We start from the raw sequence: 20137 nt of genomic DNA, 5'->3' as shown, positions 1-20137 counted from the left end.
TATCCGGTAGATGTAATTATAGAATCATTTCTTTGTCAGTCTTTATACATCTTTTTAAATGATCAGTTGGAGTTTAAGGCTTTTTTAATTTGTTTCGTTGTTTTAAATTTTACTGTATTTGTTTTAGACTCCCCAGACATTGAGACATTTTTGTAACACTTTGCTGAATCATGTCCAATTTTTAACATTCATTTTAACATGTGGACAACAGAAAAGGACACAGTGTTCCAGTAATGGCCCGCCCAGAAGGCGTGTGCAGAGTTGATACAATCTCCCTACTGCTGCCCAGTGTTGTCTTGTTTATACATCCAAGAGTCTTGCCAGACTTTTTTGCCAGAGCATTACATGTGGAGCTAATATTCAGTTTGTGTAGAGTAAAGGACACTGATTTTTTTTTTTTTTTTTTTTTTTTTGCAATGACTAGCACCGATATTAATATTGTTTAGTATTAGTTTTAAATATCAAATAAAATTTAGTTATTAGCACGTCTTGCTTATTGAGTGAAATAAAAGTAACCTTTGAAGACATTGTGATTTTCATGGCGGTGAATTCCTACGATGAGCACAGAATTACAGACCTGCAGATTAAAAAGCACATGCAGCTGTAGGAAGCAGAAAGCACCTCTGAAGCAGAAAAGTTGAAATAATTACTTTTTTATTATAATTTCTTTCTTCTGACATATTTCATTAAAATCCTAGAGATCAAATAATTTAATTGTCTTGTATTTTTTGACAGGCACAGTCACTGGCTTCATCTTTATCTACTCGACAACTATTGCGAATTTGTCGTCGACTGTCACACTATCCAGATGAAAGTCTTTATCATGCTGTTAATAAAGCCTGCCTTTCCAGGTAGAAGTGCTAATTTTGGAGGTTCAGAAGTTTTTTGTCCAACTGCTAATATGCAAGATGATTTTTAAATACATTTTATAAGATCATACAGTTGCGATCTTGCTCTTTAAATTCTGTAATTTCTTCAACAGTATTTCTGTAGTATTCTAAAACTTAAGAAGAAAGTAGGAATGGCGTTTTCTCATCATTATAAAGATGTTTAATGATGAGGTGATTGAAATTGTCACATTGTTACCATATAAATAAAAAGACAGTCAGGTCTTTGTTATAACTATACCTCACTGTCTCAGAACACTCAAATCAGGGTTATATTACTATCTGGTATGACTAGGTGTTTGCTGGAGACTTGGATTTAGTTCCAAAAACTGTATCTAAAAAAATTACGAATGTCTCAATTTTTTCAAAGAAAAGCTAACTGTAATTAATAAAAGGTTTGGAAAACTGAGTGGATCTAGTTTTGGAGAGCTCAGAGCTCTTTCCTTCCTCTTTAGAATCTGAGATCCAACTGAACTGAATGAAGAGATAAAGGTATTTCCAAAAAAATATTGTTTCTATTCGGCCTCTAGCTGTCTGTGGAATTAAATTAAATAATTCTAGCCTGATTTATTCCACATTTCAGCCTTATTGCAATATTGTATAACACTGAAGCCTTTTAAAATGAATGTATAACTACTAAGGTAATTAGTTAGCTGTGTAAGATGTTTAACCTATGTCCGTAGGGACAGAAGGTGAATTGTTGGAAACTGAGTGCAAAAGGAATTGACATTATTCAAGGTTTGAAGGCTGAAGTAAAGCTTCATACAGATTTAGAATACAAGAAATACTGAAAACCTTTTTTAAAAAAATCTTTAGAAAATAACTTTTGTGTTATTTTTCTTCATTTAGGTTTTTACCAAACCTTGCCAGATCAGCTTTACAGAAAAATCTCCTGGATTCTGGTATTGAGACAAGTCCAGATGACATAAGAAAACTTGAGGAAAAGGATTACACCTGTAAGCTTTTACTACTTTGTTCTTCTTTTCATAATTGTTACTTAGGTGGTTGAACACGTAAAGCTGTATTAAATATCCTCAAAAATGTAGTTTGCTTCAATTCTATGATTCTATGATTCTATGAATTAATTCCCTTTGGCTTTTTTCTGTTGAGATGTAATGCACTCTTAGTACGTTAATATGTCTATATTGTCTATTGTAGCCCCAGCTCATGGAGCTTTGCTCTCTGTCACATTTCAGGATTTTCCAGTCAGAAGGATCTATGTCTTCAGGCTTTCTTTGGACTGCTTTGATAATTTATTTTTAAATTCTGTTATCACTGGCACACCTCTTCTAAAGAGTTACAACCTTGGAGTGATTGTCTTAATCTTTCTCTTTATTTGTTCTGTTCTTTGCCTTCAGTTTTCCATTGCTTCTTTTTCTCCATTGTTGCCAAAATCAACCTTTTCCTCACTGGCACTCTTGCAGAAGTACTGGGTTTATGTTTTGCTTTCATTCTAGTACACACTTTTTTAGTTTTCCTTCTTTTTATTCTCTTTAAATTACTAGTGTTATTACCTGTCTTCTTTATCAGTCAGATCTTTATTTCTTGATATATATCCAACTTGTACTCTTGCAGTTGCCTTCAGTGCTACACATATTTTTCTCATTCTGACATTTTCTCACTTCTGCTTTCTCATTCCTACCTATCCTCTGGTCTTCATGCCAGCTTTATATCTTTTTGTACCTTCTGTCAGGCAGCATGCTTTGAGCAGTCTGCCATTTTTCATTCACTAAACACTTGCTTTCACTGTATTTGGTCTGCACTCTTCTTCATCAGTATTCTCTTCCCTGTCCCTGTCCTGCAAGGTTATTCTCAATTTTGTCGTGTTTTTGACTTCTGTGTTTTCACTGTTAGATCCTTGCAGTACTAAACATATCTTTGTTTTTATTTATACCGTTTCTGATTTGTAGATTCAATTTATGTATGTAGATATATGTAAATAAATATATGTAAATACAGACATAAAAATACATGAAGGTTTGCATATGTATATAGCTATGGTTATAAATTGAACTCTTGCCAGTTGTGCAGTGTTGCCCATTTACCAGATTTTTCATCCTGATACTTCCCTTGAATTTTCTTCATCTTTCTCTGTTGCATGCATAAAACATGCAGACAAAATAAAGGTAGATCCATAAACAGGAGAGGCGAAGAAGTAAAAATATCTCTCTAGAAGTCAGGCTATTTTCAGTTTCAAACCATGCAAGTTTGAGAAATCAGTGGTAGATAATTTCAGAGAAGTCGGAAGGTGGCACATTATTATTTACATTTAGATGTTATTTTCCTAAGGACAGAATTTGTGGTTCTCTTGATTTAAGAAACTTTTCCAAAGTACTTTTTCCTATCAGAACTACAGTTGAAGATCACCTCAAAAAGTGCAAACTGAGCGAGATTTCGCCAAGTTGTAAAACATGTCCATTTTCTGACATAAACCCATTTGTACAAAAATGCAATGCTGAAAGGAGAAACCGACAGTGACTTTATATTGTTTAAAAGTAATAAAGGAAATGACTAACGTATTGCTTCTGCAGTTGAGAAAATATAGTCAAACAGTGTTAGTGGTACTTCAGTGACAAGATGAGAGTACTGAATTAAACCAAGGTGGCTGTCACAAATTTTAGTGTTCTTTAAGGTATGGTAAGGTGTTCTTTAAGATCCCATACGTTCACCTATTGTCATTTACTGCAATAGTCTTCCTTGCAATTGTAAAGAGAATTGAAATTCATTATAATGCAATCTTTTGTAGTTTGTTAGTAACAGATAATCTTTCAAACATTCTCCTTCTTTAGATACTGAGAAATCATATACAGCAACCTGTAGACTGGTTAAAATTCATAAATTGTCTGTTGCAAGTATTAGGGTTGGCATACGTGCTCAGAGGATGCAGTAATGCATTTATTTGTTTCTTGAAAAATGTCTAGGTGAAATAAGCAATGGGATTCTGAAGATAGGGGCTGTAACTATGCCGATTTATAACCCAACTGAGAAAATGAAAGTGCCTGATGTTTTGTTTTATGAAAACACTCAGGTAAGTACAAATCTGTAGCCTCACAGTTACAAAAAAGTTTGCTGAATATGTACTAATGTACATATTTACATACATTAAATAATGTATTATGATTATATTTCTGAAGGAGCTGCTTTAGGCTAAAAATCTTTTTGGTGGATTTGATGCTTCTTTAGATGCCTCTTTGCCATCCATTTGTGAAGAGATTATAACAATTCTACTGAATGCTCATAAAATATAAAGTGACTGCTGTGAACCTGGATTTTATTTAGAATGATTCGATAAAATGCTTATTTTATTGCTGCTACTGGACTGCGCCACTGTGGTGGCTGGGTCATCAAGTCCATTCTGAGAACATTTGACAGTCTTATAATATGAAATTTTGCAGGCCTCCAATACCTGCCTTGTATTATAATTAACACTGTGTGTTAGAAAAGCAATGTGAAGAGTAATTAGTTTTTGTAAGTCATTCCCTGTTCTCTGTGATTTTACTTGAAATGTTTGTAAGCATACTGCTGTTACACTTACTGACCGTCTTGGACTGAATCGTGACCTGTTTCCAAAACTTGGTTAAAAACTACTCAGTTATTAATCTGATTTTGAATTATGCAGAATGCAAGAGTGCTGAAATATCAGAGCAGAAACCTGTGACAGATAAAGGTTCTGTGCATTCCTAGTGCATTTATATAATTTCAGTGCAATTCTTTCACAAATCTTAAGGCCTCGGTTGGCTAATAGTCATTTTGAGCCAGTCAGTGTGTGGGAATTTTCCCAAGAATGGCATTGTAAGTTGGTAAGTCTCTTTAATAGGGCTACCAATGGTTAAAAACTTGTGTTTTAAGAAACAATAGCTTTTGCAGGCTCCCCGGTATTGGGCACTGATAGGGCTGCTACCCCAATTTCTCATACTTTTTGACCTTGAAAAACTCCAATGTGTTTATGAACAGCAGGAGAATAACAAAAATAATGAGAAAAAGCACTTTGTAAACACAATGAAAGGAGAGGGCTTGGGGAGCATTTTTTTCCCCTTTTGAAGAGGTAAGCGCACTGCAGCTTTCCTTGCCGTCTAGCGTGGAGGCCTCGATACTGTCCCTTCAGGGTATCCCTAACCAAGGGAGCTGCCCTCTGAGTGACCTTTAAAATATTTTGCCTCTGAAAGGCAGCACTGACAGCTAGAGTGCTCTTGTGAAATATTTTCCTTTTAGGGGCCTGGTGTGGGTTGCCTACTTAATGCATTTCCTTTTCTTCTTTTTTTCCTTTCTGTTCGTTCTTCCTTCCCCCCTTGCTTGCATATTTTTCAAAGAACAGTGTGTGCTCTTTCTACTAATGGCTATCACCTACTGAAGGTCATGACAGGCCATACAAGGGGAGCAGATGACCATCTTCATCTTCCCCCTTAACATTTCATGTGAGATTTTTTTTCTGTGTTGCCATTTCATTGAAGAACTCAATTTGGGTCACCCTATAATGAAATCCTAAGTCTTGAAAGCCTTTATGTTTGTATTGCTTTTTCCATCCACTTGCTTATAGCTTCAGTAATTATGACTGAATGCACTAGAGCAAACTGTGCAAAACCTGCCTTCAGATGTTATTTAGTTGCTTTGTTTAGGCAAAATGTTTTTTTACAAGTGCTATGTAGAACAAACTGCTTCATATCTGTCCCTGTCGTAATGCATTCTGAGCACTAAAGAAAACAACAACCAAATACCGGTCAGTATAGCTGTTCCCATCTGAAAATGAAATTTAACTTAAGGTCTAGTTCCTGCTGTCATTCAGTCATTCAAGTGCTGTAATGATCATTGAGCAAAATCTGCCAGAATAGAGTTGGTTATATGTCTATACTTCCACTCTGGTGTCTAGTAAATAGGGATATTCAAAATAAATGAAAATAGGGAAAAAAAATCCTAAACCCTTTGCAATGCTGTACAATATAATGAAATATATATCCTTTCTTGTGTATCTTTAGTCTTGAAAGATTTCATGTTTCAGTAGAATTCGGCATTGCTGTGAAACGTTACTGTGTGTCCACCAAAGTGGCACAGGAGTGGAATGATTTTTATCCATATGCTGAATGCCACTGTCATCCTTATCTTTAGGGATGTCATCCTTATCTTTAGGGAACAGGACTTGATTAAGTTGATGCAATATTGATGTGTCTACATAAAAGTCCTCCACATAAATATTTAATCTAAAATGTCTGCCTGCATCCTAATATTAATACAGTGCCAGTTTAGGTCCTGTGGCAGTCCATGTGTGTGTGTGCGTGTGCGCGTATACACACATACATACACACACACACATACATACATATATTAATACATAATACCTGTTGTGAGGAAGCTGTTCTGGAAGGGAACTAAAATGTACACACATCTGTGCAGTTCAGGATGAGGGAAGAAGTCATCTGAAGGAAGTACTCATGCTTTAGCAGTAAAATTGGAAAATCTAATCAGTATGTGTGGTATGACTGACTTGATGGAATTTGTTATGCTGTATCTGGATAAAATTATACTCATCAACTATAAAGTTCTGGTGTATGCGCATGCCAGAAAATATGGTAATTTGCCTTGAAGTCCTCTCCCTAAATTGTATATTGAGTATTCAGTAGTCTTTTGACATGCCTAATTAGAATTTTGCAGTATTAAGCTGTGTTTACAAGTTTCTTCCCTACCCTCACCCTCTTTTCTGGAGAGAGATGGAAAAACTAAAACATCTTTCACACAGTTGCAAACTGGGTATTTCTGTATGCTCTGAAAATACATTGAAATTACAGCTTCCGCCCCCCAATCAAATATTAAAGATGGGGTGATAATATGAAAACAAATATGTTTATCTAAAGGCAAGCAATCATTTCTCTAAGTAGATTGTCTGACCTACTTACGGATGACCTATTTTCACTAGTCACAGTGGAGGATGTACAAGACTGTTGCTAGTGAAGTGGCTTGCATTGCCATGTTATCTGTAGCTGTTTGGATCCTTTTAGACAAATTATTTGTGAGGAGCAAGATAAGGTCAAATTTTGTACAGCATATGTTGCCTTTATGATACTGAGTATATAAAATACACCTCAAGTACTTTTGACTTCAATTAGGGGTTCTAATTTAGAAATTATAAGAAGTATTATGAACTTGGGCTTACATTTTACTATCCTTATTTTCCTTGAAAATAAAGTTTAATCAGAATAGGAAGATGTATTTGTCATTAAACTATACAATTCATTTAACCTTTAATTAAAAAATATATAATTTTTATATTCACATCAGCTCCCTTCTATTCCCTCTGGCTTCTGTAGAATTCCACCTTTTTTCTACCTTTTTACTGCCTTTTTTTAATATGATACATGAAAATTGTCTGTCTTATTCTTTGTTGTTTTAGTTGTTGCTATAAATGTTGCACTCCCTGCTTTGTTAAATTGTAACATAGTTCTGAATAAAATAAAAAATGAGATGTTTGTAGTAAACAATATATCGCCCACGAAGTAATTAGTAAAGCCAAAAGGAACTATTTTTCAACAAGTTTCTTAACTTAAAATTTCAAATATGTATTCAAAGTTTAAGTAAAAATCAGATTGTAAGCTCTTTCCACCTGTTTTGTTTCTTAATGATTTAAAACACACACACACATGTGCGTGTGCATGTATGTATAAAAGCACCCTAAATTATATTTTAGGCTCCTTGCCCCCCACTATTTCACAGAAGAGAACATAAGCAGCCAGTAATACCACATTATAATTCTCATAATGATTTCTCTTAACTTTCCCCTTCCCTCCCAAAAGCTTAGTTAAAAGATGGGCCTAGCTGTACATCTGTGAGATGAAAAGGGACAGTTTCTCAAATAGTCAGCCTGGAAGTCCTTCGTAGCTTAAAAACAACTTCAAATCCATATGCAGAAATATGTAGTTATGTGTTCCAGGAGTATTAGTTGTGTTTACCCAGCAATGCTAATTGCTACTTACTTCATTAGTCTCTGTTTAGTTTAAATGTAACTCTATATCCTAACCAGAGAATGGAATGACAATAATATTACAGGGACCAAAAAGAGACTTGAGGCCTGACAAAACCTCATTTCTCATTTTTTTTTCCTTGCCATTGAGAAGGTTGTCAAATCTTCCCATCTCTTTTTTTCTGTCTCCTGCATTGCAATATTGCTTTTCTCCTTTGTTTTGCATAATTAAATTATGTTACTGTCTCTTGCTGCCTGCTTATTTAGTGCCTAATGTTGTGAGTCCAGAAACTTTCATACAATCTCTAGACAATTATCATACCATGTGTAATAATAATTGTAGTAAACTATGCTGGAGATGATAACGCGTGTTTTTGTAGCTGTAAGATTTGCAGCTCTCCAAAATAGCTGAAGATTAATCAGACTGGTATTTTAGAACTTTGCTTCTTCACAGTACAGTTGCTGGAAAATAATCACACACATAAGAGTGATGGTTCTTAAATACTGGGTGACAGACATCCAGCTAGGCTAAAAGGAAATGCATTATTCATCATTACTGAGAATTAAATATATCTAGGGACATCAGACACCCAAAATAATTGGAGCAGATGAAATACATGAGTCAGTGTTTTTGTTTCATTTGTTTTAGTCACTGCATCGATTGCTATTATTGGCTGAGAGACTCTTTCTGTAAAATATATAGCTATAAGTATAATGTTTAAAATACTTCAGCCAAAAGTCCTGAAAGTAAAATTCCTGCATACTACTTCCATTACTGAACGTATAAACTGGAGAGTATAAACACAGGAGTGAAAGTTGTGGGTTTTCTTTCTCTAGCACATGATGGTAATGGAAGATATGCTGAAAGACTTCCTGCTTGGAGAACATCTTCTTTTAGTTGGCAATCAGGTGAGTTAAATGTTTCTTACAATACATGGAACAAGTTCATTGTTTAATGAAATAAAATCTCTGTGTCTTTTGCAATTGAATCCATTTGTACCACTGAGGTATTTGACCCACTTCTGTTTCTTTTTTTTTCTTTTTCTTTTTTTTTTGTCTACTAATGTCCAAGGATTTTATGGATATATATCTGGAAAACATAAATCCCTTTAAATGTCTTTTTACATTGCTATGTAAATAAAAAGACAAAATGCTGATAATTATGTGCAACATTATTTGAAAGATATAATTACTCTTCTGAAGCAAAACAAAAAACATGTTTTATCAAATTCAGAGTTCATAAACATTTTTCTTTGGCCTAGTTAATTTTGCCAATAATCCAGAACCTTTTTTCTCTTCATAGACACTAGTATGTTTGATGTTCACAGCCCACATAAAAACTTACTTAACAAGAAAGGCAGATAATTTCTATTTGTTATTATGCAATCAAAATTCTCAGTAACAAGCCTTTTAAGATTTCAGATTCCTCTATTTACATCATTACAATTGAAATATATGGTCAATAACTATGACTGTCTTTGGTGGGCATGTATCCAACCTCTTCTTTAAAATCTCCGGTGATGGATAGCCCTAAATAACCAGTCCTATTAATTTGTTACCTTAGTAATAATAGAACTCGCTCTATGATGAAACTGTGTTGTTCTCTAAGTCTGAGCTTACTGCTCCAACTTGTCTTTAATTTAACATCTTAAAATGAACAGAGCTGAAACTTAGCTAAAACTAAACTGTTCTGGGAAGACTATTACTTTGATTTTTTTACATTTGACTTGAACTATTAAAAAAGGAAATTGGATTCTTCTGATGTGGTTTCTTCACATCAAGTCCAAGGTACTTGTTTCTTACTGCCTTTTCTTATCAGCTTATCAACATCCTTCTTTCTTACTACCTTCTCGTTACCTTAGGGTGCTTGTAGCCACCCCACCCTGAGTAATTGTAAATTGATTATTTAATTATTTGTTCCACTGTCTTCCTGTTTATTGAATTTGTGTTGATAGATCCATATTAATTTTAGGACATCTCTTTAGTTTATCAGAATTCCTTAAATTTGAATGTTTTCCTCCTATATCTTTTTACCTTCTGCTAGTATAGCATTCACAGTCAAGTCAGTGGGTCAGGGTTGAGATGAGTGAGGCACAGGGCCAGGCACAAGCTCTTGAGCCACAGGGCTCCAGCCAGGCTGCTCGCAGCTTGCTCCAAAGCTGTGTGGTGTTGGAACTGACCTTGCATGCAGACCGCAAGACCCTAGGTGGGAGGGAAGGCGTTGCAGAGCCTGGTGCACTCAGGCCCCTGACACATGCTATATATTGCCCCAGGTTGTTGACAAAATTTTGAAGACTGCATGAGTACAGTTTGAGAGGTTTAGCATATTTTTCCAGCCATGATGTGCTCATCTTTGGAAAATGTGGCAAAAATTAGATTATTAAAAGCTTATGAAACTCTCATTGGGAACAATGTTAAAAGATTTAACTGAGTCAAAGTATAGGAGCATGCATTGCTTTGATTCTAGACATCATCTCAGTTCCACCAGTAAAATGGAAAATCTGTTGGTTTCCTGTGATTTGTACTTGGCAAATTAGTAATACTTACGGTTTTGGGGTTTGTTTTTTATTACTAGCATGCTTTCTAAATGCTTTGAGGTTTATTTTTTATTAATTTGTTCTGCTGTTTTTCTGTGTAACTAATTTAGGTCAAGTAGCTATACTTTTAAAATACTACCTCTTAAGTTTGAGTACTGCATTTGCCGTTCTGCAGTCTCACAGGATCACACCCACCCTCCTTGATTTCTCAGAGATGATCAGTAAGCTTTTAGAAATAGAATTTAGAAACATTTAGTTCCTTAAATGTATTACAATCAATTTCCTTAGTGCCTGATGAATCTTGTTCAAGTAATTTTTTTGAATCCTGTTCAAGTTACTTTCCCATTGAAACTATTTGAGTTTATATCTTCTTGTAAAACATATGATTAAAAAAATAATGTTCTTTGCTCTTCAGTTGCTTTAACAGTACAATCTGTAATTAGAATTAACTAGAGTTTTATGGTTGTCTGCTTGATTCATATATCAGTGTGTATCTGTTTTTTGTATTTAGAAGAAATAATGGTGGGTTTGGGTGGAGATACAAAATGCTGTTTGAGTTCCTTTCTATTGCATTTCTTGTTGGTGAATGAATGAATCATGGAAATTCAGTGTAAATAACTAACAAGTTAGATACTCTGAATCTTAGTCTTTCAGAATATATGACTAACATGCCTTTGAAAGCCTTTGTCATTTCCTAAATATTTAAATAGTTGATATGTACCATAGAACATAATTTGGTCCATCAAAATTGTGAATATATGTTAGTGAATATCTCTTTGCAACTGTGAGTGAATGTACATGTCTTTGTACGTAGTCTTTCTTTTATAGACTTGATTTGGTTTTGTGGGTTTCCTCCTTCTCTTCCCTCGTTTTCGTAACACACGCGCACACACGTGCGCGCAGGCATGCGCACACACGTAATTCTTATTGGGCTAAGTCCATCCTCTCTCATTTCCGAGCTGTAAATATCATCTGCTCTGTGTGTCTTCTAGTTAAGATCTCAGTGGCAGGAATCCTTTTACCAAGATTGTTTTCAAGAACTGAACTCTGAAATTTAATGTTCGAAATTCAGTAAATCAGAGTCCTGATGGATATTAGAGGCTGAGTTTCTTAACGAAACCAAGGAGGCATTGCAGAGATGTGTGTTAGATACCGATAGATATCTTTAGGAGTGTTCAGCTTCTGAAGTACTTTATAACCCACTTGATTTGTGTATATTACTTGATGTTTGCACAGCCCAGAATTTCACAGCATTTATGTGAAAATATGGCTTCATCTAAATATTTGTTTACACTGGTTATTGATTTATTTTGGACACTAACAGGAATATACTTCTATTTCGTGTATAAGCAAACAGGTTTCTTTGGGTTCTCAGGAAAGGCAATGGATAGAAAAGAGTCCTCAGCTATAGAATAGTTTCTAATTAAAGGAAATGGCAGCACTTTAAATATGACTTCAGATATTACTTCCTGAATGAGCCAATTTCCAGTCTGAGTGTATGAATGAGACCATCTATAGTTTCTCAAAGAAAATATAAAGCAGCCTTTTCCTTGGCTGAGAAAGCAGCTATTTATTACTCTCCAAGCAACAGGCAAACAGCAGCAAGAATCCTATTTAGTAAATGTTACTTATTCAGACTTTACAGTGACTATTTATTTAGTCATGACTGTATAGCTCTTACAATGCAGTAATTCCTTAGTCTCTCAAACCAGACTGGGTTATTCTTATTACCAAGGAAGAATTTTAGACTTAATTTTTGTGAAAATTTTCCTGATGGAGATTATATAATTCATGGATTGGCCATTACTCGATCTCCTTGAATTTTCTGTCTCTGGAAAATAGGAGAGAAATTATGCCAATATTTAACATTTTTCATGTGGAAAAAAACTTTAAAAGTAGTGGTGGCTGAAACACATTTTATTTTCTCGCTTCTCCAAATTTTACATATAACATTTCCTAAGGAAGCATTTAAAAACTATTGCATTGGAAGTCATGTCAAAAGAGATGTTGGATCTTTTCACCTGTATTGATCATAGGCGAAATCTTGGCAAACATCAGCAGACGTTGAAGAGGCCAAGCAACATATTAATAGTTATAAGAGGTTTATGACTTTCTGGAGAGAGGAGGCTCATAGCTAACTACGAATCACAGCCTTATTGCTTCAGAATTATTTTATAACCCTAAGTTCTAAAGCACCTAGCCCTGTGTTAAACAAAATTGAATTATTTTATTTGGCATTAGTCTTTTATCATAGTTTATAGTGCGAGCTATTCAGATAGCCGATCTAGTAATTAAAGAGGTTTCTTCACAGCGGTAGAACATGTCTGCTTGTAGGACACAGTTAGCATACAGAAAGTGTTTCCTAACAAATTGTGCTCATTTTGGCCTTTAGAGTTACTGTATTCTCTGTAATGTAGAATATATATAATTTTTAATATAAATACAAATATATGAACATATTATATAAATAGCTATAAAATACACTTCTACTATGATGTCTAGAGTCAGCTAAAACAGCACAATTGCAGGATAATATTTCTGTGTGGCAGGACAGCTGCAGTTTATATTAGCTCTAGTAATTCTTCCAAGCCTTGAGAACTGCATGTGATCCATGGGTTGTATTAATTGCTAAGGAATAATGCTATAAAAATGACAGCAAATAATACATCTTCTCTCTTGAATAATTATTATTAAGGCATGATAGACATTGGAGTGTCATGCCTTTTCCTAGGTTTCCTATTGCTTCTGTTCTCTTTTCAACAAGAAATTCAATTGTGATGATCAATAAGAATAATCAGAAATCCCCAAAGCTGGGGATTATTAAATTACTGTTGAGTACAGACAGCATTTAAATTTTTCAGTTTTTCATTTGATGTTGTGGAAGTCCAAATTTTACCTTTGCCTTTGTACTTTTTGCCAAAAATTGTTTCCCTTCTTTCTTCTTTCCCCTGTTGGTCTTAAATAGGGAAGACATTTTGCAAGCTTATAAAATAAGCCCTTTCTAGAATGCTTTGCAGTCTAATGAGAATGTATAAATGCAAGGAAATGAGAAAGAAATATGAAGTAGCAGAAGAATAAAGAATTCTATAAAGGTACTAAACATTATTGTAAATAATTTGAAAGTAGACCATTACAAATTCTATGGCAGCAAGTAGTGAAATTGTTGAAGTGGGCCCACAGCAAGTAACTGTCACAAATATATTTGAAGAACTTGAAAAAAAAATATATCGTGGCCTTTTGATACATACAGTAATTTATCTCTCTGATGGAAGAATGTTTTTGCATCCTTCTTTCTGCTGCCTTTCTTTAATTGAGGAAAGTGCCTGTACAGAGGCACTTTAACTTAGAGATCAGTTTGCATGAACTCTTGGCCTACTACTAGGAATTAATTTTATTCTTAAAGAATTTAGTAAGGCAAATGTTGGAGTCTTTTTTGAAAAGATTTTAAAGGCCATGTTTGAGTAGATCTTTCCTTCTAAGGAAATCTTCTTAACTAATTGTGAAATTGAATTAAGTAGCTTTCTGCCTTTGCAAGCTATGGTAAAGAAGCAGAACAAAAAAGCAGTGGTATGTTGCCTTCTTTGGGAAGTTTCTTCCCAATAAATTCTTTCTATTGTTAATTTTTCATATCTCTCTTTCCATAAGGCTCCATTTCTCTTTTGTATGTAAAGATTGTATTTTGTGTAATAGGATTCTGGATTGAATGTGATACTTAAATTCAGAAAAAGGTGTGTAATCTACAGGTCTATCTAAACCTGATTTATCCAAGCCATTCAATTCATGGCTTTTATCAGGGAATTGAGTTTATGGGCTGTTATGGTGGATTTTTTTTTTAAGTGTTACCATAGGTTTTACATGCCTCAGATGATAAATTCTTAATAGAACAATTAGTTCCTAAATCACAGAACACTCTTGTGCAGCACATTTGTGACTGATAAATATTTATTACAATTGGGGCAAGACTTAGATCAATACTAGTTTTTAGCAACTATTTTCTTTTGTTACTAACATCAAAGCAGTGGTGGAGTCTGTTGCAGTGATCCACTGGCAGCAATGTCTAGGGTCTCCTGCTGACATATCTTCTGCAGTTATTACATTGCATTATTCACATTTGTTTCAAGCAGGAAGTGAGAAACGTTTTGTTCAATCAGAACTATATTCTCTGGTGTAAAAAAAAATCACAGCCCAAACCAAATGCATGCATCCTTGCAAATGATTTTGTAGACAGATACCTACATGCTTTGGGCATGGAAGATGGTTGAGTGCCACGCGCAGGATCAGAAACCAGATGTTAGCAAAAGGGTCTTACTTTATTTTCTTGATTTTCATTGTTCAAGCATAAGTTTCTATGATAATAGGTCCAACAATATAATTCTTTCCATTAAGTGAGAAACAGAACTCTGAGACAAGGATTCTGTATGCTATATATTAAAATTAGCAAAAAATCAAGATTTTTTCATTCCATAATAACAATTCAAAATCAGTTGTAGAATAAAACTATCTAAAAGGATTAAGAGAAAAAGTGAAAAACTGCCTTTTTCACCAGTTAAAAAACCTGTGTTTATTAACTTCTAATGAAACATGCTCTGTTGAAGGTGATTTAAGCTAAGCAGGATGACTGTGTATTTAAATGGAAAAGCTGTGATTGCAGTGTCTTGGTTGAAGGGTAGTGCTGAAGAGAACAATGTAGTCACCTCTTTAACCGCTTCAGTGTGACCTGCAAATCATAACAAAAAAAAAAAAAAAAAAAGGAGAGAGAGAGAGAGAAAATTTACTAGCTTTTTTATGGTAGCTCTTTATCTAAGAGGCGAACTATTAATTTCAAAAACTTGGGTCCAATTCTTTTCCTGTATAACCTTTTTGATTTCAAATGAGTTGTGCAGGGGAGAAATTTGTCCCACTAGTGTAAGAGCTGCACCCTGAATTGCAAAGTGCCTCCTGGGATTTGTAAAAACGCTTTTTAATGTTTGAAGCTGCAGTTATTCTTACTGCTAGAAGATTAAGTCATTTTATCTTTACTAATAAGTGTTTACGATGTCAGGGAGAATTTTTAAATAAGGAATTGTTTTGCCTTTTAGTTGCATGATCTTATTTTTGTTATTTATTACTGCAGATTTTTACTTCCTATTTTTCCATTTCAGTTGTCCTGTATGTCTGATAGAGTAAGAATTGTCTAATATTTGCTTTCAGAAATCTTTTTATTCCTTTTAGCTGAAATGCCAACACAGATGTTATTTTCCCTCTAATTTCCATATGTTTATATTTCTGTAAAATCAAGTAACTGCAATATTACATATCTAAATAACAGTGTTAATGACAAACTGATTTGTCCTCTAAATGTTACCTTAGGATGCCATTAATGTAAATTACATGAGATTACATTCTGAATCTAATCCAAATTCAATTCAGTATTTTAGTGAGTTCATATGAAATATAGTTTTGATTCTTTCCGTATAAATAGTTGCTTACTAGCTGTAAGATGGATACAGATTAAAGAAAAAGGAGGGTAATTTTTTGCCATCTTTGTCAGTTCTTATTTCTAAGACACTACTGGCCTATTTCAGAGGTTCTCTAAAATGGGTTAGCATTTTGCACAGTTCTTGCTTATCTGAAGAAGATTACCAGACACATTCTTTATCCCATGGGGGTCAGGTGTATTTGGAATAAACCTAGTTTCCCTGGTCTCATGTCAGTGAGTACTTCTCAAAGAACTCATCTGTGCTCTTTTGTGTGTGTGTGTGTGTGTTTTTTTTTTCCTTCCTTTCTAAAATAATTATATTGTGCCTGCAGTAACTGAAATGGAAAAAAGTGATAACTCATCATGAAATAAGAATGTGAAGGAATGGAATCAAAGAGCTTTGACTTGAACTTTGCTCCAACTGCTGTTGTCAACCAGGGGTTTTATGTGGTACACCACAACCTCTGTGAAGGCACATAATGTACACTCTGAAGCCATTCAGTCTAGAAGTTGGGCAATGTTAACATATTTCTGATAGTTAAATCTGATAGAAATGCCTTGTGGGTTCTGAATATTGCATGCATCTTTTAAAAATGCATCACATTCTGAAATCACGGTATACTTAAAGTGAAATAGGAAGGAAACTGCTGCAATGCAGAAATACAAACTAGAAAAGGGTGAGATATGGTCATGACACAGCTCCCTTTGACTTCTATGGGTTACTTTGGTAACAGTGCTTGCTCCATTCCTCCACCGCACCTGCGTGTCCTCTGAGCGCTGTTTCGGAAGTGAGGTATATTCCTCTTAATATCCTTGGTGATAACAGCATGGGTAAAAATAAGCAAAGCCAGCTATGTGGTCATCTTTCTGTTGGAACGGGAGAGGAAGAAAAAAAATCTAGCTATGTTATTTTGTAGTTGGGAAATAGTCTTTTCATGCATAATTTTAGGACGTATTATAAACATACAGACAAACCACATGTTCTTTCTGTTAATGTACATGAAAGCCAAAGTCCTTTTTTTCTAATTACAGTAACCATTTGGCTTGATATTTAATATATTTTACATTGATTCAATATGTTGATCTATTTCTTCTGCTTTGTTCTTGCCACAGCTGGCCAGAGTCCCACTCTGTAGAGAAAAGGATATGCAGTCCACTGAGGACTGGTACAAAACGCTGCTGGCAGACATCTGCCCAGTCCTCTGAAGCTCTCTTAGAAAATGTGGAGGAAGCTGCTTTTAGCATTGGTATTTGTGCTTGACGTTAGAAGGAGTATTCCAGTTTATTGACCCATTTACAGTTTTAAGTATCTTACTGCGAGCAGTGACAAACACATGAGAATAAAACTGTCCATATGCGCTGTAAGAGGATTGCTACCCTTTTTCTATTTACTTTTGATGCTTCTGATACAATTCCTGAAATTTAATGTTTCTCCTCAAATGAATGTATTCTTTGAGATTCTAGAGAATTTGTTAGCAAAACATCATCCTTTATTTCAAAGCACTGGAGAGTTCTTTTTCCAGGATAGTTTGATAGTTTTTGGAAATGAATGGTGATATTTTTGAAGTATAACTTCTTACTACAACCACATATGAAGCTGTAGATTCTTCTGAAGAATCAGATGGAGAAAGGCTCACGAGAAGGCATATGCGAGAACGCCAGCCTGAGTTACAGCTTTCCTGACTTCAGATTGAGTCCACAGTAGGATCTGTGTGCTTCTATTTTTGTCATCACTGCTGTATTTTTTTTCCTCTACTCTCCTAGTGAGATCTTTCCTTCCATGATTTCAAATACTACACATGTGTTTAATTTCCAGTCTCATAAATGTAGTCAGATGAGAGATTGTGATCCCATTTTGAGAAGTTTAAACAGTTTGCAGTGCTGCAGCTGTAGGCTATCTTTCTACTGGAATTTACAGTCGTCAAAGTCATAACTTGCAGTCTGAATGCTCCTATTCTGTTTTAATGCCAAGTGAAACAGATTAGATTAAAGCAACTTGAGACCTGCTAATCTATTTAATCTATCTGTGGGTTATATTTATCTGCTGTATTTTACACTAGTATGGACTAGATGGATTCATGCAGTCAGAATCTGAATCTCAGTGGAGTGACAGTATCTTGTCAAACTGCTTCCAGCTGGCTTGGTTACAACTAAGCTTTGTTCCCACTCTTCCTCCCTCCCACCCCCAACTTTGACAGTCTTACTTTTGTTCTGATTTCCCAAAACCTGCAGCCACTTCTTTACGGGGGAGGTAAGATTTTTCTGCATCTGAACTGTCATCTGTGACAGTTCTGTGTCATGTGTGCATTACAATTTCAGGCCTGATCAGGAATGCGCTTGGGAAGTACATCTCCTTACCGCAGCTTGGTGCATATCATGCAGTAATCAAGGGACATATGACCTGGATCCTTTAGGGCGAGACTAAAGTGGAAGATGTTTTCCAGCAACACACCTGATGCCTTCCAGCTGCTAATGCATTCTAAGGGATCAGACTAGACTGGTCTGAAGTAAAAACTCTGAAACGCTTGTGTAGACAGCACCACAGTGTTAGCAACAAGTGATTCACTCTATAAACCCACTGTCATTGTTCTGCACTGCTAATGTATGTCTACAAGAGGAGTAATGGATCAGTTCAATTCTTAGCCCAATTCTGGTTTCTTTGTTTTTGTTTGGTTTGTTAGTAAAGTAATTTAAATGAGATTAGCAAATATGACCAAAGTAATGGTCTAACTCCGTGTAGCTACTACTATAGATTTTACATAGGGCTACGGAGATTTACCTTTATATATATTTACTCTTAAGCCAACTTGCTAGCATTCATGGCCTTACAATAGCTTTGTGAAGTGAAAGGGCTGGAGAAACTGAGAGTAATTAAAAGGCTGCATAGGTGTGAATGATGTACCTCTAGAGACATGATCCTATTTCTGTTCATTCCTAGAAAGATAAAGACGTGTTTTACAATTATATACTTTTGTAACATACATATATATGTATATATATTATATATATATATAAAATTATAGACACACACACACACGATTATATATATGTTTGTTATCAGATTTTGTTCATCGTTCTTTGATGTGGATTGAAACGACTTAAAGGTGTGCATTATACATTTATATATATATATTTATTGCAGGGCGTTGGGAAAAACAAGATTGTTGACAGATTCCTTCAGCTCTTAAATAGACCCAGAGAGTATTTACAGTTGCACAGGTAAGAGCATGTTACATTTCCATCCTTTGTTGTTTGTAATCTGATTTTCCATTGTTTTTAAAACTCATGTTTCTGAAGTTAAATTTGTTCTTATTGTTTGGAATCAGACCCTATTGTGGTAGGTGGCACACAAACAGATCCTAGAGATGTATCCTTTATGGAAGTTTATATGGGCAGAGACAATATAGAGGAGGGAGCACAAGAACGTTAAGGAGGTCACATTGTTTAACATAGTAGGAAGTAGAACTCTGCACATGCTGCTGTCAAGCCTTTGTCACGAAGAGACTTTGGCTGAGATTTTTGGTAAGATTTTCCCAATCATGAGGAATTACACGAGGAAAAAGTTATAAGGTGCTTGCTTGAATGTGTCATTCATTAGAGAAGAAATGTTCTAGATAGTAAAGTTTTTTTTTTTCCTTTGGCACTTCTACTAAGCACATTTATTTCCTTCCCATCCATAAACATGTTTGGATTACCAGATTAAAAAATTATTTTTTCATATACAAGTTAAGAAAAAAAACCAGGTACTTTAAGACAGGAAACTAATTTAAAACAATTCAAAATCTGAAAAAAAACAAGAGGTAATGATGAGTAATGCTTTAATATCAAATTATGTGCCTGCTTCTTATGGCCTAAATTGTGGATCAGCAAATTGGAATAAAGACTTAGTATGTCTAGAAGAAGAATCAGTTTGAATTGAACTGTACCCTTTTTCAACTTCATCCTAATCTTTACCCATCTCTCTTCAGTTGCCTGCTTCTACCACACTGCCTCTTTCTGCATGAAGAGTTTCTTAAATAGCATTAATAAAAATGTATGTCTTCTGATATTTTGCCCTTTAAAAACACAGTCTCTTTAACACTTTTCCCCTCAACTTTTTGTCTTGAAATGTCTTCCCATGGATTCATGATACTTGGATAGCTCTATTTCTTCATTTTTCTATTGCCATTTTCTCTATGTACTTCTCCTCCTAAACTTCCATCACTTCTTTCTTAAACACTACTTTTGTGACTTGCTACTTTCAACTTTGCCTTAGCTTTCCTGCCATCTTCTCTACTTGGAGCAGCCATCCATCCCTTCTGGGTAA

The 20137-nt window shown here is 34.9% G+C and overlaps 1 protein-coding gene across 1 annotated transcript in view; it reads left to right on the top strand.

Annotated features, from left to right (window-relative positions):
• The window catches only part of VWA8 (von Willebrand factor A domain containing 8), a 188140-nt gene that overhangs the window by 68258 nt on the left and 99745 nt on the right, over positions 1-20137 (top strand). The window contains exons 17-21 of the mRNA XM_062566964.1: positions 736-851; positions 1737-1843; positions 3809-3915; positions 8674-8745; positions 18974-19050. Coding sequence (XP_062422948.1) covers positions 736-851; positions 1737-1843; positions 3809-3915; positions 8674-8745; positions 18974-19050 — 479 coding nt within the window. The remainder of the gene's footprint in view (positions 1-735; positions 852-1736; positions 1844-3808; positions 3916-8673; positions 8746-18973; positions 19051-20137) is intronic.

This window comes from Rhea pennata, chromosome 1 (genome assembly GCF_028389875.1).
Source record: "Rhea pennata isolate bPtePen1 chromosome 1, bPtePen1.pri, whole genome shotgun sequence".
NCBI classification, from domain to species: domain Eukaryota; kingdom Metazoa; phylum Chordata; class Aves; order Rheiformes; family Rheidae; genus Rhea; species Rhea pennata.
The sequence above is the reverse complement of the archived record's forward strand: the minus strand, read 5'-3'. Positions and strand labels throughout refer to the sequence as shown.